Source organism: Macrobrachium rosenbergii, chromosome 16, assembly GCF_040412425.1.
Source record: "Macrobrachium rosenbergii isolate ZJJX-2024 chromosome 16, ASM4041242v1, whole genome shotgun sequence".
NCBI classification, from domain to species: Eukaryota; Metazoa; Arthropoda; class Malacostraca; order Decapoda; family Palaemonidae; genus Macrobrachium; species Macrobrachium rosenbergii.
Genome location: NC_089756.1, coordinates 36,043,926 through 36,069,783, shown reverse-complemented (window position 1 = coordinate 36,069,783; position 25,858 = coordinate 36,043,926). Strand labels below are relative to the sequence as shown.

Sequence of the window (25,858 nt, the reverse complement as noted above, 5' to 3'; positions counted from 1 at the left end):
TTCTTGATAATTGTGTAACTATGAAAAGGTAAAAGCATCAGAGTCTATGTGGAATACAAACGATATTTTTACCAGGCCGGGAGAGTACCTGACCTTTACCTATGCTGCTAGACGTTGAAATGTGAACTTACCTCCTTTGTTATATAACAAATGCAAAAGACAGATATTAGTGTTCGATATATAAACTCTTGACTTCCTTGTTCATACACGCTGCATTCGCCCTTGTGTAGAAGGATACGGCACAGCCTACCACTGGGCTCCTGTCTGCCTGCTTATCCCTATACAAGGATATCCTCCACAAATGCTGACACACTTCGCATCAGAGAAGAAAAATCGTTACCTGAAAGTGATCTTCCAGCACCAAACGAACGAAAATAGGTCAGAAATGACATCTGCTGAGAGACAAACACTGTCAGCTGCCGCAGACTTAACTGAACGGTCTGAACACTGTCGAGTGAACCAAACCCATAGCCCATACGAGCCAGAGATATCTTGGTCTAGTTTCCTATAGTTCGCTCACGGAAGATATGGGTTTAAAACTAATCCTAACTGTATAACAGTAATTGTTGCGTGTTATCAGATGAGCGACTCAGGCAGTGTTAACAGGTCGCTCTTTTTATACTTTCAATCCACACACGAGATGCAGGACAAAAGAAAAATCAATGAAAATTTAAAGATAAAAAAACACTGTCTGTAAACGACCCAGTAACAGAAATAGAGACGATAGTCAGAGACAAAATACCTTTACGTAAACGTTTGTTTAAATGTTTTCCTTGTATTTATACATATGTACAGTATGTGTATGTGTATTTAAGTCTATATACGATAAAAATAATAATGATAAAATACTGCCATTGGCATTTTAATACTGAAAAGGTCAACGATGGATACAAAGTTTAAACTTGGTAATCCAACAAAATTGTTATCTGGCAACACAGTAAACATTCGAAATACGCTTGCGTCATCACTATTCTTATTTGCGTGTCAGTTTGTTCCATTTACGGTGTTTTATTAGATAATCCAGCCGTTAAAAGAGTAAGTGAGATATAACGGATGAGAAATTAAAAGTGGAAAAGCAGAATCACTGGAGAAAGAGAGCGCTGAAATCTTATCCTGGTCTACAATTAATTCCAAACTATATTATTCTTAGTCATTCCAACTTAATTTTATTCGTCAGCGCTCCACGATAGCTATTGTTATTTTCCAGTAGCACTCAAGGTTTGTAAGATTTATTATTTTACATTTTAAATCTACGAAAAGACTGGTGAATTCTCTTGTGAGATTTGAAGGGAAGATTCGGAAAGAATAATATATTTTAGTAACGAAACGGATACGACACACAAGAATTAAACATTCAGTGAAAATAGAATACGAATTTTACTTAATAACCAACAATGCAACCTGTTGCGGTGCATAACATACACTCACAAGCACGCCTGGATTCAGTCAAGTAAATAATCGACAAACAATAGAGTGAACGCGTCTCTAGTTAACGAAAACAATGTGTTTCCTGCTGCGCGGACCGAATTCCGTTCAAGGAGAGCTTGACTTGAACGCAACCCCGTTGTTTTCTCGCTTGGTACTTGTTGGCAACTTTTGCGGTAAACAACAACGCTTTTTTAGATTCATCTTGTACAGAAAGCATTTTAATTCATTTGGAAACTTTAATTCAGTATAGGGTTAGCCATGACTGAATTCTCTCCATTAATAATGGGATATTAGCAGACAAACTGTAACTGATTTACGTGTGCTTGAGCTGCACCTGAACGCAACCCCATTCCTCTCTCGCTTGGGACTTGGCAGCTTTTGCGGTAAACAGCAAACAGCAACAATTTTCCAGAACTATTTTTGTACGATAAGCATTTTAATTCACTTGAAAACTTGAATTCAGCGTAGGATCAGCCATTTAAAAACGCATATCGCGGGAGATTAGCGGACAAACCGCAACGAATATACGTGCGTTTGAACTGCAACTGAACGCAACCCCGTTGTTGTCTCGCTTGGGACTTGGCAGCAGCTGTTGCGGTAAACAACTCCTCTCGTTGGTGCTCAGTCTAGACCTATATTTTCTGTGAGTGTTTTCATTCGTTTCGAAGCTTTAATTTCGCGTGAGATTGACCGGGGCTGGATCCTCGGTATAAAGGAATGTATTGGGACATTAATATAGACAAACTTTTAACTCGTTTTAATGTTTGAGAGGAAACAAGGCCTATCTACCGGTAGACTGAAGGGTAGTCTAGGCCTATGTACGTTTGATTTTAAAGGCAGGTAGTCCAGTCGAGCCCCATTAGTCCTAAACGATTTCAAGGTTCGTTTTATATATGATGAACTCATTTCTGGCCGAAGGCATGAGCCATATAGGCCTATATTAGGCTGGTTTTCGAGGTGCTTTTGTTACGCCTTTTTGACCAGCGCATAGGCCTATTGATGTTGCAAAATCGCCCGTATTTTGTTTTTTTCCATACCTCTGTTATCTAACAGGTGGTTTAATGCATTGTTCAAGCTTGTTTTTTGTGTGGTTGAACCTTAAAAGTAAGAGATTGCACCAACAAACTTGGTCAAAATGCATAAATTAGGCCTACCCTAGAATAGGGTAGATGTAGCTAGGCCTAAGGTATTCAGCTATGGATATGCATCCTAACCTACCTACCCTATGGCATTGCGTTAGGTAAAGCGGAAGGTTAGTAGAACACAGAGTGAGAGATCACAACTTATTGGGTAATCCAGGGGGCGGTGGCTGAATATTCACCCCCCCCCCCCAAGCCAGGTTAGGGCACAGCATCTGAGGTTAGGTTAGGCTAGGTTAAGGTAACACTAGTTAGGTCATATTCCCGTTGAAATGCCCACTAGGCCTACAGTCGCCATGATCCCTCACTCTGCATTTATTCCCTGCAGACTTACTCTTCATACTTGTTCAAGTGGTGACCGCCCTATAGTCCGAAAGTCAGCAGGCCCGATAGTCCGAAGGTCTGATAGTCCAAAAGTCAGAAGGCCCGATAGTCCGACGGACTGTAATCAGCCCCACCCTCCATAGCTAATACGGCAAAATTGTAACCAGTAAACACCCATAAAAATACCAACATAACGTACCCTAGGGTGTTTACTGGTTACAATTTTGCCGTATTAGCTATTGAGGCGGGGGATTAATCAGGCGGGGGTGGGGGGCGCTTGCCTCGGAATGCCGGCTTACACCTACGACTATCGGACCTTCGGACTATCGGGCCTTCGGACTAACGGACTGTAATCGTTTAAGTACAGTATGATGTGAAATCAGTACAGTACTGTACGTTTTTTCATCCCAAAACACAATACACTGCACATACAGTACTGTATGTACAGAATATTATTATGATTATTATTCCGAAGATGAAACTTACTTATATGGAACAAGCCCACAGGTGCCATTGACTTGAAATTCAAGTTTCAAAAGAATATAATGTTCATTGAGAAGAAGTTAGAGGAGGTAAAGGGAAATACATAAAGAAAGGGAAAATAGATTAATCAATTAATAAATAGATAAAAATGTGTTATAAGGCAAGGAGCATAGTATTAGGGTAGTAATGCATTGCATCTTCGCTTAAACGTCTTGAGTTCGAGTTGCACGACATCCTCTGGGAGGCTGTTCCACAGTCCAACAGTGAGAGGAATAAAGGACCTCTGGAACTGAGAAGTTCACAGCGAGGCACATCTATTGCATATTGGTGCTGCTGCTGCTCAGGGAATCTGGTTGCTCTTGGCAGATAAAATGGATCAGGGATCAATTATGAATGTGAAAGTGGCAAACAGGAGACCATCCGTTGATGGTCCAAGTCATAACTGCTGCTATTAGGAAACAGAAACCTACAACCAAGAACAACTCTTTCTAAATGAGATAAATCTCTGGCAGAAGCAGACATCCAAACCAGAGAACAGTATTTAAGTAAAGGAAGCACAAACGACCTTAAACAGGTTGCATTGATTTTATCACTGTTATAAATATATGAGGCCTTACGAACAATGCCTAACTTTCTTGCGGCATTTGCTGAAACTTTCATTAGATGTTTCTCAAAGCTATATGTCAGTCAAAAGTACATCCAAGGGTAGTTAAAGCTTCAGACTCATTCAGCAAAGTTCCATCCACCTGAAGGGGAGGATGGAGTGGAAAATCTGTACAAGATCTGCTAATCAATAGTGTTTTCGTTTTACTGGAGTTCAGCCTCATACCCCACCAACTACACCATTCCCTGATCCAGTCCATGTCCCGATTGAGGCTGAGGGGCAGCTTCATTTCTCATAGGTGGAAAGTTAAATATATCTTAGTTTAACCAGACCTCTGAGCTGATTAACAGCTCTCCTAGAGCTGGCCCGAAGGATTAGACTTAATTATACGTGGCTAAGAACCAATTGGTTACCGAGCAACAGGACCTACAGTTTATTGTGGAATCCGAACCACATTGTAGCAAGAAATGAATTTTTATCACCAGAAATAAATCCTCTAATTCCTCATTAGCCGGCCGGAGAATCAAACTCGGACCTAGCGAGTGCTAGCCGACAACTCTACCGACTCGCCCAAAGAGAAACTTTGCTACACCCACAAGTGTTGCATCATCGCCATGCTGAACGCGATGTTGTTTTCCAGGCCAACAACCATATCACTTGTATACACTAAAAATAAGAGTTGACCAAGAACACCACCCTGTGGAACTCCATTCAAAATAGGTCTTGGTTCACTAAAGTTCCCGTCCGCAGCAACTCGCTGCTGCCTACCTGTAAAGGAAATCTTGAAGTAATCGTAAAAATATCCACCCACTCCAAGAATCTGAAGTTTATAAATAAGTGCCTTGTGATTTACTAAATCAAAATTAGCACTAAAATCTATTTGAACTACTCTGCACTCAAAACCCCTATCAATGTTGCCTTGCAAATGGCAAGTCAAGTCTAAAAGAACATCTCAGGTACCTAACTACTTCCTATATGCATATTGATTTTCAGCTAACAATCCTTACTTATATAGTGGCTTAAAAGTAAGTTTTCAGCAACTTTGGAGAGCACAGGGAGAATAGAGATTGGCCTGTAGTTACTGCAGTCTGCAGATATGCCACTCTTTGGAACAGGCACTGTACTAGTAAGCTTACGCTCATCCGCAAAGTTACTATGTCAACATAAAAATCTATAGAATCTACTTATCTTGGGAGACAACGCACTAGAAACTTTCTTAAAAAACAAAGGGAAGAAACCATCAAGATCTTCTCCACCCTAGCTATCAAGATTATCCAGAATTTTCTTAACAGCCCTGAGCAAAATTCAAATTTTATAAGAATAGGTTCAGGATGACAAATATCAGGGAGAGGGACATCCTTAGCTGATTGCTTAGCTTCAAAAGCTCGATGAAGCAGTTCAGCCTGGGCCAGTAACCAGTCTACCATCATCTGTTAGTAGTAGTGGAATGGAAGACAAGCCTGACCCAAAGATAGATGATGCCAATTTGGTTCTCTACAGGTGGGGCTGAGTAATCCCTTCAAGTTTCCTCTTCAAGGAATTATTGTAATTTCTCTCGGCTGTATGGTAAATTCTATTTGCTGCACAGCGAGACTCGACAAAAATGGTGTAATTTTCATTTGAATGATTTTGTCTTCATGCTTAGGCTTGTTTACATGTATCGTCAAACCATGGCGGGTCATTTATCCTAAATTTGATTACCTTTTTAGGGGCATATCTTGTTAATTAAAATAGCCATCAGAATTTCATAGGTGCACAAAACAAGATTTAAACCTCAAGTGGCAAAGGGGAGCGCTCTGAACACAATTTTAATTTGCGATCCTGTTGCTTTTTGAATGCTTGTAAGTTGAATGTTTGTAAGTAGGGTGGTGTCTGTACAGTACTAGGATATTTGCTAATCTAACCTAACAACCCAGGGCCTAGGGTTCTACATAGGTTATTCGTGGGCTTTGTCCATCAGGACCTGGACCCACATCCTAAGCAGATCTAAATCTTAAATTATAGAGGAAAATGCCAAGATATTTCTTAACTTCCAGCCAGTAATGGAATAATTAAAACTGGAGAAAAAACGAAAAGTTTTTGCTAAAGCTAGTTAGGCCTGTGGCGTATGACAGTGTGAAATGTTTTATTATATCAAAATTCATTGTACTTTCCTGTGGATTTCCCACATCCCTCACAAACTGGACCATGTGATTTTTATGTGAGCAATACAATATGTTTTATTGAGAATCATGGTTGTGTCAGCAGAGTTTAATTTACAGGAAAGTTTTTCTGTTTTTCTAAAGCTTCTTTTTCTGGGAGAGGAAAGATCATGTAGTAATTGTTCTATATTCATTTCAAGACAAAGAGGGTATGGAAAAATAGGCTATGGACACATTCTGCAGTTTTTTATGTTACTAATATAAATGCACAGGTTAATTACATATACAAACAGGATGTGTACAATATGGCCGTTAATGCTCTTCTGCAGTTCAAGACAGCGTGGTCCTGACCTTGTGGGTGTTATTTGGGAATTGTCATCTTTAGAGTCAAATGATTTTACATTGTACTCTTGCTTTTTACTTTGTATTCTTGTATGTGAATCCTCTTCTTTGTTATTCAGTCCATTAATCCCTCCAAGCTTGAAATGGATTTTTATAATTGGGGGAGAAACTTGCATCTATGAATATTGATTTCTGATTATACAATAAACCCCCTGTATTCGCATTCTCACGAATCGTGGACTCACACATTTGCAGGTTTCTCTGTGGAACATATCTACCCATTTTTCGTGGAAAATTCGCCCATTCGCGGTATTTTTCACTGAGAAATATTCACTAATTACTGTATTTTCATATAATTTTCATGAATAAATGCACTTTTTGTGATAAAACTATTACAATACTCAGGTATAAGTATTTTTACAGGATTTTTCTTGTGTTTAAACTATCAAAAAGGACAGTTCTAAGTGTTTTAGAGGGGTTTTAAGTATTCGCGGATTTTAGCTATTTGTGGGGGGGGTGTGGGACGCATCCCCTGCGAATACGGGGGGTTCACTGTATTTTGTTTGCTGACATTACAGTAGGTGTTATATCATGCTGAAGGTATTAACCATTCTGTTAATTCAAAAATTTCTCACTTCTTTATTGCAGGAAGGAATGGACTCTGAGGTTGAATCATCTGATGTTGTGAGTAGTTTTTCAATTACAGTTTTATTAGTTTACTGTTATTACAGCAATTGAAACTACAGCTGTAGTCACGTTATTTCCCATAGCTTGGTCATGAAGTGGTTTCCATTTTGCTCCAATAAATTTCGTCACAGAAAAACATGCAATAAGTGAGAGGCCATTATTGTAATTTACTTGAAAATGACAGGGGCTTGAGAATGTGCTGGGGATCATTTCAGGATACTACAGTTTAACCTGTGCAAGTATTTAGGAGGGTCCAAAATTCATTTGTTGGGGTTATATGTAATTTTCTTTTCCATGATCGAGTGCTAGTTTTAGTCTCATTTCAAAGCAAAAAAAAATGAAAAACAAAAAATCATATAATCAGAATGATGGGTTGAAGTTAGCCGAGAAGAGAATTTTCTTTACTTTTCATAACTCTCTTGAAACAACAGGGATTTATAAATTACTTTAACACTGAAAAAATATGTTGAAATTCTCTTCCCATTTTTGTTTATGCCACTTATTGTACTAAATAAAAAAAAAACATTAAGACAAAATGAAGGATGTAGTCAAAATATTAAGACAAAATGAAGGATGTAGACATATTTTGATGATTCTTATGGACTCCTTTATAACTAGCTAGAGTACCTTTGAATAACCTATACTTGCATGAAAGGAATGCCCAAACTATCCCTCAACACTGTCCAGACACCATCCCAGTGCTGTCCTATGTCAGAATCTGATTAATTTTTCAAAATATTTTCTGTCATTTGACATCATCAGAATCTTAAGGGATTGAACACGCTGCATCATTTGATGGTCATGTGAATCATAAGATGGTGGTTTGTTTATGTAGGAGAAGGGAAAGGAGTAGGTTAATGAAAATTATCTATAACGTAAAATGAAAATCTTCGGAGACGGGGGTAGAGGGAGGCCAGGAAAAGTTCTAGTTAGTCTGGGTGAAAGAGGTTTTGGAGTGGTGGACCTCAACAACCAGGGAGAGCAAGATTGCATGCAAGATAAGATGTAAGGGAATGTGTGTTTAGGGGATCAATATGGTGGTGCTGGTAAACGTTGTGTATTTCTGCATATTGGGGCTGGTACTGTGGAAATTTTCATCAGTAGTAGACGTGATTGCAATTGTCACTGAAACTGGTACTTTACGTGTCAAGCCAGCTACATCATGGAGGGATGAGTGTATGTTTTGCCATTTCTCATTGGAAACCAACCCGATGACAAACAATATCCTTTATGGATTTAGATTTTTTTTTATTTACTTAGCCATACAAATTTTTGGGAGCACTGTTACTGCTGGATTGTATATTGCTCTTTTTTTGTAAGTGTAGATGACCTTTCTAGCGTTGTTACTCAGCTAATCCAACTACCATGATCCTTTTATTTGAGTTGGGTGTTCATTCCTTGATATAATTTGACCTTTTTTATAGATTCCTAATGCTCTACCAAATTGTTTCTCAGTGAAGTACAGTAGTCCCTGCTTATAGAGGCTTCATTACGTATCTGCTGGCAGATATGCTGAATCATTGCACAGAGCACAGTATGTTTACATGCCATGCGTGTGGGGCACCACATGCATTAATCATGTGGTGCCTTACTTAATAGAAAACCAACAATACCGTAATTGGGAAGTTAGGTATATCTGGAGAGTGGTGGGAGTAGTAAAATGTAGCATGGTTTTTTTATTACAGTAATTGTGCAGTCTACAGTTAATTGCTGGTTAGCATATATTTGACCTGCGATACTGTGACGTTCAGTTTCCTCTTCATATGGGAGAAAGTTATACTTTTAACAAGGAAATGTATAAGAAAAATGGTTTACGTAAAATTGTCTTCAAGATTCTCTTTAGAAATATTGCTTTGAGAGAGCAGCTAACTCTGGGCTTGCAAGTAGCATTGCAGATGTAAGTGTAGGCTTAGTTGGGTAGCCAGATTTTTTATGCTTATGGGTTGCATTGCTCGAATACCATGAAAGAGAGATTAGATTTAGGGTTACTGTACAATGCACCTACATAATTTGGAAGTCGCAAGCCAAGTCAGTTGTTTTGTTTTTGTTGCAAACGTTGTATTTTTCTTTCAGAAAGCTAATGCAGGCAGTGGTGAGAGTAATGGTGAATCAAGAGCCAAGAGGCCTCGCGTAGACTTAGCTTCTCTTCCAACAAGACAGTATTTAGATCAGACAGTAGTACCCATACTCCTACAAGCTGTCACACAGTTGAATAAGGAAAGGTAAGATTATTTTTCTTTGAGTGTTGAATATACGGTAAAAGAAACAGTACAATATTTATAGATGTAGTGATGTCCTTGGAGGTGCTTTATCCAAAGATTAAACAAACTGATGGAGCGATCTCTTATCACAAATACTCCATGCATGCTGTATGGATTACATCCTAGTTCATTGTTTGTTATGAACACTGTTTTAGGACTCATTAGTTTTTGTGCAATGCATGTTATGTTGACTTTCTGTTGTGAATAGTCAAGGAAAACACGTAAAGAAGAGAGCCCACCTATTAAAAAAATAAAAAATAAATTTACAAATTAATAAATAGATAATGTATTAAAATGCAAGAAGAATAGTATTAGGGTAGAAATGCATTGCATTTTCGCTTGAACTTCCGAAGTTCCAATTGCACGACATCCTCTGAGAGGCTGCTCCACAGTCCAACGGTGTGAGGAACAAAGGACCTCTGGAACTGAGAAGTTCGACAGCGAGGCACATTTACTGCATATTGGTGCTGCTGTTCAGCAAATCTGGTTACTCTCAGCAGGTAAAACTGATCAGGGATCAATTGTGAATGTGAGTTAACTGTTGAAATGTTTTTGGCTGGATGTTCTCCAGATTTCTAGATTTGTCTTAATAGGTTCAAACAAATAACTTCTTTCAACTACTTTTCAACACTGGTGCCAAGTCCATTTCTTGACCCAAGTTCCTTGTTTATGGTCTTCAATACATCCATCCTTCTGCCTTAAATAGTTGCTCCTCCTTTTGCTACACTTGCAGCTGAATCAAGAAGTATGCATGGCCAAATACTTCCAGCAGTCCAAAAAACTGTTAATTATTGATCTAGACCTGAATTGTCAAGTTGTAAAAGGAAGGATAGCATCAGAAAAGCATGTGTTTCCAGCATTTGTTGTAGCTGTTTTCAGATGCTCTCATATTTTGACTTATTCATTGTTCCCTCTGTGTGGAACTTTAAAGGCTGTAAACCTAGTTCAAGGCATCTTGCTGTCATGTTTTCAAGATTCAAAGTGTTGTTGTGGCTGATGCTGTTCTGTAACCATTGATTAACTGAACAAGGGAATTTTTTACAAAAATCATTAAAATTTATATAAACTTACTGACACTTTTAAGTATGTATAATGTTTTGCAATATCTGGGATAAAACATAAGCACAAAATTAATGTTATTTTTGCAGAATTAATGTTACCTTATTCAGTTAATACAGATAGATACAGTCTATCATAAAAAGTTGATTATTTAAAAAAAATTATTTCCTGAGTGGAAGCAATGAAGGCTGATTTCTTTAATACGGAATGGCTTTGTTTTTCAGACCGGGAGATCCAATCGAGTGGCTTGCCAACTATTTACTGAAGAATAAGGCACAGTTTACCAGTAGCCCAAGCAGCTCTTAAATGTCAGGATCATGATCTCTTAGGCTAAGTTGGAGTGTCTCATTTATTTGATTTTTGTTTATTGGTAAGTTCTAACTTTCTTTTCCAAAAGTACTCTATTTCCTGTAGTTGGAAAGAAAAACAAAATCAGTAATCAGTTGTGATCCTAGAGTGCTAAGCAGACTAAATTCTTGTTCTTTGGGAGTACATATTTATTTTTCACTGTTTGTAGTATTTATTGAATCACTTTGTAGAAATGTAAATCCTTAATTTATCAAGGTTTACATGAAAATGTAAATCCTTAATTTATTACGGTTTACATGAACACCAAGCCACCATATTGACTCAAACCCTGTTTCGTTTCACAGTTTTTGACACTAGTGTTGCCAAAATGGAATTTGTTTATTATGAGTTTAACTTCCCTATAGGTTATGTATTGCACCTTTATGTAGTTGGCAAAGAGAAAGTATTTTTGGGAAATGTGATTTTTTTTTTTTTTTAAATATTTTGCAAGAAAGGAATCTGAATGGCATTTGTAAGGGAAAGTTCAGCATACTTGGACTATCTGGTTGACCGCAACTTTGCAAACTGTTCATAACTACATTTCTTGGAAATATTTTCAAATGGGAAGATATAGTTTTAGTTATAGCAACTGATTTAAAGTGCTAAAATCTCATGTAGAACATGATTGCTTTTCTGCTATTTAAGTAAACCAGCTGAACTTTGCATGTACCTGGTAGTAATCAAGTCTTTTTAAGCAGACACTGCACAATGGCTATGGTAAACAGAATTGCCAAAGTCATATTATCAGTATCCGTGCTTTTCTCTCAGTTTGCATTTCCATTTCTAAAATTTTGACACTAGAATCATTTTCTGAGAAGTAATAACCAGCAAACCTGTATGTTACTTTAACACGTAAGATTCATTGTACGCATACAAAATTGACTCCAGTGATACTTGACATTTTAAAGGTCCAGGCATTGACTGCAGGTATATGCATAGTTTGAAGCAGGTGCATTATAGAAGTGTCAGTTTGCAAGCGCGTTGAAATGTTGACATCCACAGTCATTACCCACGGAAAGCTCGTGATTGTTGTCATTTAAAGCTAATGAAGAAGTCAGATATGAAAGCTCATTAAAAATGGTTTTGTGGTTTAAGCTCATAATTATCCATATAAGTAAGAAAATGTTCAATACTAGGGAGGACTTACGATGATTCCAATTGTAGTTTGATAGTTCAAATACAACAAACAGTACAAAGCCAGTTTAGGATTATGTTACAGGTCTTTCCCAGTGTTATATTATTTCTTTGCCCCCGTTGCAACAATATTCCCTCATAGCTACATTATACTGCCATTGTAATGATAATAGTGTATTCCAGTGCTGTTATCTTGTGTATTGTAAAGATATCTCACAGATGATTACTAGTCTTAAGTCATTGCTAGAAAGTAATGGAAATGCAGGTCTTATGCATATTTACACAGATAGCATTTAGAGATAGCTTGAAGAAGAATGTACATGAACAATACATCTTGCATCTGCTCAAGGTTTTAATGAAGAATTTTAATATTTAGGAATTTTCATTCACCCATCATATTTAAATGTATTCGACCTCCCATTTACTCTAGGCTGATTGGTTGAGTGTTAGTGTTTTATATAAGCAAATTTTTCTGAGACAAAGGAGAGTGCTCGGCACAGATGACTCCACATCACCAGGGTGGACAAAGGCAAAATCAAAATATTTTCATCCTTTAACGTAAGTAGAAAAATATATATACCATGTGTCTCATTAACTAGTTAATGACACTTCCACCAAGCATAACATAAGCAAAGGTAGGAAGCAAATAAACATTTTAAACACACTTGAGCTGTAAATTAAAATCAGCAGAGAATCAATAGACACTGACTTAAGAATGACTAACACTCAACAGTTGCTAACTTATTAAGGACTAGTTTTGAATATCAAATATCATTATACTTGCTAAAGAAAAGCATTTTTTCTTGTGAAAACAATCATAGGTGGTACATTCAATCATTTTCCGAGGTGAAATGCTGTGTAATGTTGTGGAGCATGGCAGATAAACCCTGCCTGTCAGGGACAAAGCTATATTTTGAAAAGTCAGTAATTCCTTATGTATCACTATTTCATTAAACACAACACAGAAAAAACAAGAGATGATAAAGCAGAAATAATTGATTGCAAGATTAAGGAGAAATGTGTTTGGTTAATGAATGAAAAAATGAAGTGTAGGATAGATAACAGAGCTTGTCAACTAGCCTAGACATCCCAGAAATAGGGTTCTTAACTGCTTCGAACCCAGGATTCATAAGGTTGCATGCTCAGTATGTTTATCCAGTCAGCAGATGATCCTCTCTTAAACTAGGAATGAAGTTCTGGATTCATGAAGACCATATATTTGGGCTAATATGAATGGTAAGTTCCTTGTGAAACAAATTATATTGTAAGTTTCATTTTTGTGTGTGGCTTCAAGGCAGAGAGAGATCATTTAATGCTATATATATTTCACGTTTTTCATATTTAGTGTCCCCCGACTCCCACATAATTTGTAAAATGACAGCATTCAAATGAACCACTCAAGAATGCTCCCATACAGAGGGATTAGTGCTGTCAGTGCACTTCAGGCATTACTAAAGGTTGTTTGCAGTGCCCCTTTTGGTCCCTAGCTGTACTCGTTTTTCAATTGTATATACTTTATATCCATTCCTGCTTGCTTGCTTCCATCTGGATGTCAGACCTCTCTGTTACATCATGCAACTGTGGGTTTTCTCCCAATTTCACCTATATATCCATGTACTTCACCTAATTTGTCCTTTAGATTTCTTTATCTTGCTGTCCAGCCTCTCCAGCTCACTTTTTCATTGTCATAAGTGCTCTATGGCTGAAAATGCATGGCTTTGTTGCCAAAATTTTTTGATTCTTTTCTTAATTGCAAAATCAACGGAAAAATTTATTTATAAGCCTCCACCACTCCACTTGTCACTGGATGGTGGCCAACAGAGAGCAGCTATCTAGATTATACTCATAGTTTGTCCTTAGGTAGTTGTTCTAAACTCGGTTAACTAGGGCTCTCTCATCTTTTTATTGCTCCATTTTTCTTTTTATTCTTGGATTATGCTTGATCCTTCTTTGATAATTCAAGCCTGTCGTTTATTTTGGGCATTAAGAAAAGTCTGGCTGGTCAACATACCTCTTCACCCGTAGAATTCAAGTAACTGATGTGATCAAGCAAGATGAAAGACACTAAACTTGGTCCTTGGTGTTGTTCCTGATCTAGGTTACTGATAGGCCTGGAGAGACAGAGTCGAGTGTATATTCAGGTACTTCTCATATGGCAGCTGTTTATTGAAAAATACCATTGTTGCTGCCCCCGTGGTAGGACCCCTTTGGAACAGCTTTGGATTTAAAGAACAGTCATTGATGCATTTAAGATAGTAGTGGCTTCTTATTTGGGCTTTTGGTGCCCCTGGAGCTTAAAGATCTTACAAAACCAATGGAGGGCTTCCAAAACAAGAAGCCTCATTCTGCAAGGCTAAGATTGTCTCCTTGTCTTCCATGTCCAAGTACTCACAGAGCCGAATTGTTCCTCTTGGCAGACTTTGAGGGTGTTTTCAACATGGTAGCAATCTTCAGTGAATGCTAAGTTAATCTCTGGCAAACCTGTGTGTCTCCTCCTCTTCCTTGAAGCAGAGAAATTAGTCATCGGCTTCTCCTTGGCTGGGGACTAAGATGATGATGAGCAGTCTGAAAAGTTTTTCTCTTATATCACTAAATCTCATTAATTTCTGACCAGGGGCAGGAATTTCTAGTGGTTTTCTTACTTGGAAATTAGACATGGTGCATGTTCTCGATGTGCTTACTTTCATAATGGTTGTAATCCCAACGTTGCTCAAGACTGCAGAAGCAGTCACAACAACAGGAGTCGTCACAGCTGGAAGGGGACACATGGAGTGACAGCAGCCCTGTCATGGTCACTTTGTATACTGGCATGACTGATAGCACTCTTCTCAGCAGGTATGCCTTAATGTCTCTCTGCCTAACGTTTGACCACATATACGTCCAAGGTTCCAAAATGATAAGAATTAAATTGTTATTTGCCAGTATGACATAAGCAAATGTATTGCATCTTAAAAAACTTTTAAAAAGTTTTTGTGTTCAAAAGTACAGTGTGTACTGTCAATAATACTCAATAGCAATGTTAAACAATTATAGTATATAAATTAAAAGTTTACTCTGGGTGCATCCCATACATAGCATCAAGTTGCGTATCAGTTTTTGGTTATACCAGAGAAATGTTGCTTGGCCAATGCTGTGGATTTATTGATATTTAACACACTCTAAAATTTTCCTCACAGTGTCTGTCTTGCACTATTAATTTTTATTGCTGGTTTATACCATGCAATGATTAAAACTTGCATATTTTGTAAAAATATCAGTAATGACAATTCATTTTGTAAGTTTTCCATGTGTATTTATTTTTTATTTTTTTTTTTTAAACTAGGTTTTAAACTTATCCGAGTACCCAAGTCTATTTTTTTATTGATTTGTACTAAATGTCTTTGAGCTATAAAAATTATTAAACAATGAAAGTGAAAATGAGGAAGGGCAAGAACATACCATTTAACACTTCTTTGGAAATAGTGCCTATGGTACTGAAATAGTGCATACAGCTGATGAATGTGCTCAGTGATGAAGTGTTGTCAAAGTAGGCTGCATCGAGTTAATCCATGCATATCTATCACTCTTGTCTACCACAGTACTAATAATTCTTTATTCGGTAACGTGGACAGTCTTTTCTTTCAAAAATGCAGATTGATAATTCCCAAATGTTTACAATCAGACTAAGTAGATGTAGCTAAGAGTCATGATTCACATATATATTTTAAATCTTTATGGTCTGTGCAATTTGTTTAAAAAATCTGCACATTATGTAGGATTTTTTTTTTAATATATGTACATCATAATCTTGTTATTTAGCTCAGTTAAAGTGTCGGTACAGTATGAATAGACTTGTTCAATATAGAATCATTCATGATGTTTGACAAAAGCCCAATTTGCATGTCGTCCCATTGGATGAAACATTTTTTTATTGTTAATAACACAACTGTATTTGTGAAGCCTGTAAAATTTTTTCCCGTAGTGGCTACAAATCAAAATAACTCATCACATGCCACCTTCCATCATAGAAATTTCCCAAAAGGTTAGACATAGGAATTGAATACTGTAGCTTTATTGGGTAACCTTATCCAGGTACACTTCAGTTATGAGTCTTCTTTTTCACATTTATAAAAGTACTACCCCATATATCTATATGAATGCCCTTCTGAAGCAGTTTGAAAGTTTAAATTCAGTAATCCCCGGGCATACAGTCAGTACAAGGTAACATTTTAGTGGGTGTAAATATTGGATTACAGTTAATCTCTCTCTCTCTCTCTCTCTCTCTCTCTCTCTCTCTCTCTCTCTCTCTCTCTCTCTCTCTCTCTCTCTCTCTCTCTCTCTATACATGAGAGTATCTTTCTCTCTCTTTCTCTCTCTCTAAAGGGACAAAATAGAGCTCTACATGAGAGTATCTCTCTCTCTCTCTCTCTCTCTCTCTCTCTCTCTCTCTCTCTCTCTCTCTCTCTCTCTCTCTCTCTCTCTCTCTCTCTCTCTCTCAAGGGGACAAAATAGAGCTCTCATACTACATACATGAGAGTATCAAAAAAGTTGAAAAATACTTGGTCTTACTATTAGCTAATGTTCCTCTTGGCTGTAGAGTACAGCCTGCATTATATTTCTAGTGAAGTGAAACGATAACTAATTTATACATATACAACATTCTCTTGATCATTTGAACCTAAATCTGAGTCAGATCTTTACTTACGAAAAAATAACATTAACTTCAAGATTGTTAAACAGCTTGTTTTATTCTTAACAGTTACAAAGAAATTTCTTTTTACACCGAGTTCAAAAGAAATATTCACCAATATTCTGTAATACTACACAACATAAATTTGCTTCTAACATTGCACTCTTCATACACGTAGGTCCTATGGTCAAGTACAAACTCAAAAATTAGTAATCTGTTTGGTATATGACCCCACGTTCTAGGATTTCATGCAAATTCAAATTCTGGGGTTTCATGCAAATTCAATGACATAGAGTGGACAGTATTCTTGCTTGTCGTATTTCACAAATACTTTGGGTGCAACTGGATCATCTACAGTTGTATCATACAGCTCATTTGTGAACACGTTCTTGGGTGGGCGGGTCATGCTACTATCACCTTTGGTCACTTCACCAACAATTACTTCAGCTACTAACAGAAAGCAGTGACCCAGCAAAGATGGCTGGCAATATCTGCTTGCCACTGCTGCACTGTAAAGATAAAGATGAACAACTGTATTAGTTACTAATTCACTTGTATTGATCAGTTTTTATAACTTCTTGTAGTTAAAGTGAAGTATGGTTTACGGCATGTCAGGAAGTTAAAATACTGTAGTGGTTATTTGGAATTTTGAGCATCCCTCTTTTTTTCAGTGAAACTACTTTTTGTTTATACAGTATTCAAAATCGAAACCTTAATATAATATTTCATATATGCTCAAGTTTTTTCATCATTACATATATTCTGTTAAATGTAAACAAAATACATGAACTGTAATGACATGAGATTCCAAGAAATAAAAAATGTATAGTATGAATGCCATGCTAGGTTTCAGGGAGAAAAAATATTCAAGATTTCTTTCCACCTTCTCAAGAGGCTCCCCCAACCTCGGGCACTTTTGATGTTGATTAGCATAGAGTCAATTCCATTTTTTTATATTTAAATTTGGGTCAGTGATCTCAAATGATTTTATTAGTATTTTAATGACCAAACTGGGGGTGACCATAGTGTTTTCTGTGTCTGTGCAAAAGCAACGGAAAAATTTCCAAGTTGCCAAAAGATGCAGTGTTTTGGCTATTGTACATCTCATATTTACCTTGTCATTGCAACTCTTGTACACAGTTAAAAATATTCCAGTCGAACTTGGTAAAACATCACACATAATGTGCAAGAAAGAAAATCACCAGTTACCCTTAACACCATAAATCCTCTTCCACAGTTAAAGGGATTTCATTCAAATGTGATACAAGAATAGACCATCCTGCATACATGTGCAAGATGACCATCCTGCATACATGTGCAAGATGAGAGTGTTTTTGTCAATCAGCTAGTCTGTCACACTTATCTTGCCATTGCTACTCCTCTTAAAAATTTTAAGGAATTTCAGTTTTTCTTTGGTATATAATTTATGAAGAAGAGCATTCATCTTGTCTGGCAGTCAGAGTCTTGTTATACTTCCTATATAAGAACTTGCCAAACAAAGTTATACTTCCTGTTATGTAAGAACTTGCCAAATGAAGTTATCCTTCCTATTATGTGAGAACTTGCCAAACGAAGCCTTTCCAGAGACACGCAGGTTGCTGACTGTGGCCTTGACCATGACCCTCATACAAAAAAATTTTGATATTGGGACATTCATATCTCAAAACTCACTTGTGCCAGGAAAAAAACTGCCAGAAGTATTGACCTCTGAAAGAACCATAATGGTGTCTTCAACATTTCATCAATCATAATTTTAGAGAGCTGGTCAGAGTCTTCATAGGGGACATACACAATGCTCATTTTGTTCTGCATTTAAGGGAACCTTATAAAAGTCACGTACATGTGATGAAATTGATGTGTCCTATACAGAAGTTACAGTAGTTTACCCTACCCCTAACTCATTGGCCTAACTTCCTTGCCCAGATGTGTGCCAGAGATAATAGCGCCTGATTCATTTGCTATTAGACTTGACAAAAAAGAAAAAATAAATAAATAAAATATGTAATGGTTTCCTTGCACCTCACTGGGAGATAAGCTTTTGCATGATCTGGTCTTCTGTGTACTTTCAATTTTGTCGTGAAAAATATGATGAAAATGAATAATTGAGGATAAACAAAGAAAAATAAATAAATTGCACCAGTTCAAATTTGACGTCAAATTTTCTATACCTTTTCAAGTAAGCATTGTTAAACCTGGTAACTTTCATTCATCTTATTAAACAAGATTGTACTTGATTCTTTTAAGTCTGACTTTCAAGTGACTCACAGTAAAGCAAAAGATAATCCATTGAGAGCACTTTTAATTTTGCAGACTGGTACATTTAGCAGCTTTGAATGAATACCTGTTGCATTCACAATGTCCAAATCATGAGAAAAATAGTCACTTAACTTTGACAGAAACAAAAATTTTGGAAGGAAGCCTTTCCCAGAAGAATGTGGGTCTTTCACCAGCCAGAAAGTGCTGCTTAATACTGGCAACATTAAGAAAAGATGATGGTGTACCCATTCAAGTCACGTACAGAAATAAAGAGAAATAAGGTACATACAGATATAAAAACTGTGTAATAGGCTAGCTCATACGTAGCAGCAGAGAGATTAAGTTGATTAATTTGCCTTGATCAAGAACATGCTTAAGAATTCTTTGGGAAAAACAGGATTCAATACTTCTGCCGGACGAAAGTGATGCAATACTGAACCGGAAAATACAAAAATAAAATGATGATAAGATGATAATTTTTTGTTTTATGATTTTAAACTCAACCAAATGAAAGATTTTATCAACAGGTTTGATCAGCCAGTGCTTCCTGCAATTGGTTTTATTCATAGGTTTTAAATCCAGTGGTCTTACACTGTACTGTACTGTATATGGTGTACCAACAGCTGCACAACTGATGGCAAGAAGTCTTATATAAAGTATATGGTTTGTATATTTAGCAGCTTAAATGACTGATGTCAGAATCGCAACACACAACTGCATTAAGTGACTAAGCAACAGTGAAATATTTTTTATTAAAATTATTAGGGAACTCAAAATATTAGCAGTTCCCTTGTAATAAACAACAGTCGAGTTTATTGTTTTGTGTACAAACATAAGAATCCCATACCTATTTGAAAAATATGATCCTCTTCCAAACTTGTGTCCCACATTTGTACCATAAAGCCTCCAGTCGAAGTTCTCCTTACATATGGATTCAACATATTCTTCTCTTGTTCCATGGAAAAGCCTCTGAATATTGAGGGTTTTTGCACTTCCATATTTGAGTGTTAGTTCAAGTTGTTTGTTCTTGAAGGGCCTCCAAAGAAAAGGGTTCTGTATTCTCTTGATGGCACGAGTCCTTCTACCTGGTAGTGTCAGCAGTAATAAATGTGATATGTCACTGTACTCCTTACTGGAATTTTCTAAAGTTACAATTCTCATTGTGTCAGATGACTTCATAGCATCCCAATATGGAGGCAAATCTCGGTTTACAGCATCCTTTTGTGGTCCAAACCCACCCTGATGTTCGAGATTCTGTGATTTTGTGCTCACTTTCTTCACTGGACGTCGACGGACTGGCCTCACCGTTTTAGTCACTAAGTTTGTTTGCTGCATGGACTTTATATCTAAAATGTACTGAAATTTGGATGTGTTGAATTTGAGTTGAGGTGATCCATTACTGCAGAAGTACTTTTCTATTTCATCTGAAATAATGGAGGAAATGTTTTCATTGTTCTGTGTGCTGTCATTTTCTCCATATTTTATCCATTTCTTGTTAGTATCCAAGAAATACCATACAAAGGTTGTTGCCTTAGAACTGTTTGACAGAGCAGAAGACTGGGTGGATAACCGCCGAATCTTATAACTGACATTTGTAGAGTTTATGTTTTTCACCCTCATTTGCTCAAAATCAATTTCCCACAGATCATTTCCCAGAATTTTATACATGTCCTTCCCTGCACTTCCCAGTTTTGATGGATTGACTGGTGTGAGCTGAACGCCTGATTGATTTACATCTTCAAAGGCATCCTCAATCTCTATCGAGTGGAAATTCCGGAAGTTACACCACGCAGATCTGTATAACACCTGCCACTGGCTGGTGCACTTGGCGTGAAGCCTGAGGCAGCCACGATCCTCAAAGCTGCACCTGTTATCGATTGAGTAGACACAAATCTCTGGTACCTCAACGTCACCGTCATGATAATACGACCATTTTGTCAAATTCTTGTATGCTGATCTAGGTCTGCTCAAATCTTTGGCCGATTGGGATCGCCTTTCCTTTTGTGATTTTGGATGTGCTGCACCTCTGCCAGCTTGTGGGAACCTATCGAGTGCTTCATTGTGCTGGAGTGATTGCCTTGACTGGCTGGATCTCTGTTCAGGAAGAAAATGAAAGGTGAACATTGCATAATGCACTGTATAAAATCAAGCAGTTCTGAAACCATTATGGTACTTTACTTTCTATAAATAATTTTGATACTGATTAAAACTACTAGCTTTGGCAAAAAGTTCAGGGATTATATTTATATCTATCTGACAACTTGAGACTTTGATAGAAGGGTTAAGATGTTTCAAAAAAGTGAGAACACATGTACTTAAATGTCTGATACGCAAATACTGTAATGTCAACGTTCAAAACATACCAACTACCTAATTTCCTAAGAGGCTATCCTTTTCACTCCCAACTAATGCTAACAGTAACGTACTAGTATGCACATAAAATATAACCTGCCTGGGGTTTGTAACTATTTATACAAATCCTATCATCAGTAAAAGAAAGCACAATCTTGGTATTCATGAAAAGCTACATTTTGCTTTGCACTATGCATTAAATTCACAGTCTTGAGCTTTCAAAACTTTTTAAGATGTTCCTATCTTTGAAAGGCAACCCGTTCTGTAATTACAAGAGGAAACATACTTCAACATTCCTGTGGTGCTAAATCTAATTTTAACTAGAACCTATATGTCCATAGGATATGGATGCCCCACCAAAGGTTATAGCTTTCTTCCAACATGAAACAGGTAGGCCAAGGTCATAAAATTTTGCATGGTTAAAGAGTTGAGATTCAAATATTTGCATTTCAATCATTTCTCAAGAAAAATTAAACCCAAGTCTGCATTATGGCAAAATGATTGCTCATGGAGATTGTGAGTGTTCACACCCGGAGGTAATACAAACATTTATTTTTAACTTTTTTCTCGTTAAAATCAATTTGGCCAACAGACTGCCCTTTTCATAATGAAACCTTTGAATGTTAAGGACTTACTGTTAACAATGATGATCTGGAATTGCAGTCTTATGCTATACTTTTACTTACAGTAAGACAAAAAAATACTCTTACAACAGATGAAGTTGACAGTCATACTTCACATACATACATTAGTAAAGATGAGGCATGCACCTAAAATAAAAACATAAGAGCGCATACTTCATTTTGATGTATAACTGTCACACTGTACTTACTTGTGCATTTTGGTTCTTCGAACCCCTTCTAGTCCTCTCCATCTGGAATTAAATATGAAAATACACTAGAATTTTATATATATAAAAGATTTTTTTTTTAATATTCTTTTAAATGAATAGGCTCTATATATACCGAATATACGGACTGAATACTACTATACTTTAATATTGCATATGTATTTATGATTATCTTCAGAGACTCCATACGTCGTAATGCCAGCTCAATACCAAATACAGTACAGTGGTAATTGAAACTGTAAGTTTCATCATTATTTTTATGAGGTTGTTAACAAGAGCATTTGTTTTCTGATGAAATTCAAAAATTCAGCGAGAAGTAAATTAGTACGAAATCTTGTCCACACAAACCTAAATAAAATACAGATATACATGAACACAAAGCAATGCTGGACTGGAATATAAGATTTAGGCCAAGTGCTGGAACTTAGAGGTCACTCAGTGCTGAAAGGCAAATTGAGAGCAAAAAGGTGTGAAAGGAGAAGCGGGAGGAAAACCTTTTAGTTGCACTATGAAAAATCTGTTAGGAGAGGGTAGACAGTAAGAGGGAAGAAAGTAAATGCATGGAGGTACAGGAGAGCTGTTAATCAGCTCAGTGGTCTGGTAAAACTAGGTATACTTAACTTAGTACAATAGAAGGAATAAAAGGGATTGCAGGTAGGGGCCAAAGGGATGCTGCAAGGAGCATCAAGTTATGCTTACAGTGCACCATGTCTCACAGCACTAGCCCCCTATGGAGCAGAAAGCAATACTGAAAACTGCCAAGAACCTTTTTTTACATCCTAAAGTTCTCTGCACATGGCACACTGTAAGCAGTGCTCACCCCAACAGAATGATGACAGATGTCTGGCATGAACTAAACACTGGGAGGGCAGAGGTTCATAATCAATCAGGTTATGTTACCATAAAAACCTTTTTAAGGAAGTTTTAATCACATGAATATTATTTTGGCAACTACTTTTGACATGGTACTCATTAAACAATTCATATGAATGCAAAATGCCAAAGTGTTGCCATTTAAGTAATCCTTACATGATCTTTCTTTTTACTTCAGCACAATAATACAATTAGTTGGAAAGAGAAACCACAAGATTTTTGTGTATAAACTTGTTTACTAGTAAATATTTACCAGATTGCTGGGCCTTGAACCAGCCTGACTACCTCATATCTTGAAAAAGGGTCACAGTCAGGACCTGAAAGTGCTGAGATCAAAGTAATATATGTAAATATTTACCAGTAAACAAGTTATACACAAGAATCTTGTGGGTTTCTCTTTCCATCTTCAGAAGAAATCTGAAAGAAGTTTTTGTTTGGTTAATACAATTAGTGTGGTGATAAAGACAAAAGTAAAAAACATTTATGCTTACCGATGCAAGAAATACAATAACACATCAACAGAGAGCTGTGGTCTTAAGGACTCAGCATGAGGCATCCACTAGCAACTGATACAACCAGTTGGAAGTTTGCTTCTTTTTTAGCAACAGTTACTTTGGTAGGATATAATTAGTGTTAACTTCGTGGGTTAAGGAAGGTCAATATGTTGTTAAACCCTGAATTGTTGGTCATTTGATATTTTCTTAGAAGGGCCAATTAACATTTTCTACTTCTAAGAAAGAAGTTTGCATGCTAAGGAAAGTATTTCTTTACTGAAATTAGTAGCACTTCCATGTGTCGTGCACAATCAGCTACTCTACAGCAGCTCCATTTAGTTATTAGCTCCATTTTAGTTAATACAACCTTAATGATCCAAATAAGTCCTTTAAAAATGTGGTACAGTAAAATTTTGTGGCAAAAACTGTTAATTTGCCTAAAATAAATCCTATGCAGACATGGTATATAATTAATTCATTACATTCAAACTTTTTATTAAACATGACATCATATGATTAAAATACTAATATATATATATATATATATATATATATATATATATATATATATATATATATATATATATATATATAATATAATCAGCTGCATTTAGTACACTGACGAAATTACTCGTACATGAAATACACAGATAATATCGACATTTTACAAATGAATGTTTACATTTCCATGTATCCTGCTGGGTATGTTTCATACCAAGATTGTATGGTAACAGTGTAGGTTTTCTGTAACCTTGTACAAACACGAACAGGGGCACGTAGCCGAAACGTGGGTACCAAAGTCTCTAATTTTGTACGAAGTAATTTCATTTTGTACCGAATGCGCACACTTTTTTTTAAATACGTTGCAATGTGAAATAAAATTATTTTAAAATAATGGAATGGATCGCCATTACCAAATCAGTATCGTGCACCTGCTGGGAATTTTCATTTTACGATCACTGGTTCCTACGGCTGACTGACTGACTGACTATAGCCGTGGGGTTTACACCGAGTCTTGTTTACAGTTGAATTAGGGCTATCGGGTGGTGGCAATTCATTTTGGGCCTGAAAAAGATTTTGATCATTTTGACAGCCTGGCAGAAACTCACCTTCTTGTTCTAATTGAAATGCTGAACCAAGACTGACATACAAGGTCCCACAACGGTTGTATTCCTTTATCACTCGAGGCTGTATCTAATGCAGCAGCGTACCAGCGTTGTTGGGAAAGGACGGAGGGAAGGAGCCCTGTCTGCTGAGACGGGGCGTTTGTTGGCCGTAGCTGTAAACAGAAAACAGCTGATACGCAGGGTTGCCAACCGTAGAAAACGATCGGTCTGAGCTTCGAATAAAGTAATCGATTATTTTAGACATATAAAAGCCCTCCATTACATCTATTATTCAATATGATTATATGGAAGCATTAGGAGGCTACGATGAAAAAATAGGTGTCCGCTACGTCATTCTATGCAACAACGATATCACAGAGGTAAGTAGGGTTTTATGTTCAAGATCTGCCAGGCCAAAAATTGTAACGATATTTTTACAATAATGATGACGATATTGTCTGTAGTGCTTATAGATAAGACTGGGTTTTGCGTTAGATTGACGTCAAGCCGTCGACGGTTGTTGATGAAGCCAGTCAGTTTTTTGTATGCCCATGAGCTATTCGGAACAGTTGGTAGTGATGGGTGACTGTTTCAAGTTGACGCAGCGAAACCACCAGTCTGAACGATGTGATGGAACAATAACTACGCGTATGATACGAGTGAAGCTGACATAAAAATTGTAAGTCGCCCTTCCGCATAATTATAAAATGTTATTTTATGGGCATATCAGTGTAACAAAAATGCACTATGCGCGATATTGAAGTAATGTGTGAAGACTCACAACGGCGTAGTCAGTTATAAGGGTTTATAACTTATGGTAGGAAGTGCCTACCGAGGTCAAATTCACGATTTCCTAATTTGAGAACGATTCTTTAAGAGAAAACGCGTCAAAATACCAATCAAAAGGCTTTTGTTGAAGTGAGATGATGAATGACATTTGATTCTGCCAGTTCCATAAGCAGTAACAGAACATGTTATGCATTATTACGTCATTATTCACTCATTCTGTTAGCTTGTGCATTTTTGTTTTTACCGTTGTTTGTGTACATATTAATTGGAATTGAGACATTTCGGAGTGCAGTAGCAAAGAATGTCTTAATTCCAGTTAACGAATATGGACACAAACAACAGTAAAAAAAAATGCACAATCGAAGACAAATCTTTGAATTTATTTAAATTTGAGTAGTTCTGTATGGAGGCTGACAGTCGGCATTGCCTTAGATACGGGAAAGTCAGTAATGCTAGTCTAGACCCTTAGGCCTAAGCTTTATATATATATAGAGAGAGAAAGACCGAGCAGTCTACAGA

General features: G+C 36.9%; 2 protein-coding genes across 4 annotated transcripts; one reads left to right on the top strand and one right to left on the bottom strand.

Moving 5' to 3' along the window:
• Positions 1-1,492: 1,492 nt before the first annotated feature.
• Positions 1,493-12,323, top strand: LOC136847304 (protein dpy-30 homolog). 2 transcript variants are annotated; one of them, XM_067118860.1, is made up of 4 exons: positions 1,493-1,601; positions 7,110-7,145; positions 9,222-9,370; positions 10,693-12,323. In XM_067118860.1, exons 2-4 carry the CDS (start codon positions 7,116-7,118, stop codon positions 10,772-10,774), a joined length of 261 nt encoding a protein of 86 aa, XP_066974961.1. In that variant the 5' UTR covers positions 1,493-1,601; positions 7,110-7,115; the 3' UTR covers positions 10,775-12,323. The 2 variants fall into 2 exon arrangements, with proteins under 2 accessions (XP_066974961.1, XP_066974960.1); XM_067118859.1 differs by lacking the exon at positions 1,493-1,601 and adding an exon at positions 1,771-2,071.
• Positions 12,324-15,985: 3,662 nt separating this feature from the next.
• Positions 15,986-24,771, bottom strand: LOC136847303 (protein mono-ADP-ribosyltransferase PARP11-like). Of its 2 annotated transcripts, none has more exons than XM_067118857.1 (4): positions 24,554-24,771; positions 22,060-22,101; positions 19,723-20,969; positions 15,986-17,128 (listed from the first exon to the last, which is right to left on the bottom strand). In XM_067118857.1, exons 2-4 carry the CDS (start codon positions 22,099-22,101, stop codon positions 16,891-16,893), a joined length of 1,527 nt encoding a protein of 508 aa, XP_066974958.1. In that variant the 5' UTR covers positions 24,554-24,771; the 3' UTR covers positions 15,986-16,890. The 2 variants fall into 2 exon arrangements, with proteins under 2 accessions (XP_066974958.1, XP_066974959.1); XM_067118858.1 differs by lacking the exon at positions 24,554-24,771 and adding an exon at positions 24,359-24,449.
• Positions 24,772-25,858: the final 1,087 nt, after the last annotated feature.

Bases quoted from the DNA above. Each gene is read 5' to 3' on its own strand.
- LOC136847304 (XM_067118860.1), top strand. From the start codon at position 7,116: ATGGACTCTGAGGTTGAATCATCTGATGTT. The intron at 7,146-9,221 runs GTGAGTAGTTTT...TTTTTCTTTCAG, and splicing joins AGGTTGAATCATCTGATGTT to AAAGCTAATGCAGGCAGTGG. The intron at 9,371-10,692 runs GTAAGATTATTT...TTTGTTTTTCAG, and splicing joins ACACAGTTGAATAAGGAAAG to ACCGGGAGATCCAATCGAGT.
- LOC136847303 (XM_067118857.1), bottom strand. From the start codon at position 22,101: ATGGAGAGGACTAGAAGGGGTTCGAAGAACCAAAATGCACAA. The intron at 20,970-22,059 runs GTAAGTACAGTG...CTTCCTGAACAG, and splicing joins CGAAGAACCAAAATGCACAA to AGATCCAGCCAGTCAAGGCA. The intron at 17,129-19,722 runs GTATGGGATTCT...TTATCTTTACAG, and splicing joins GGATCATATTTTTCAAATAG to TGCAGCAGTGGCAAGCAGAT.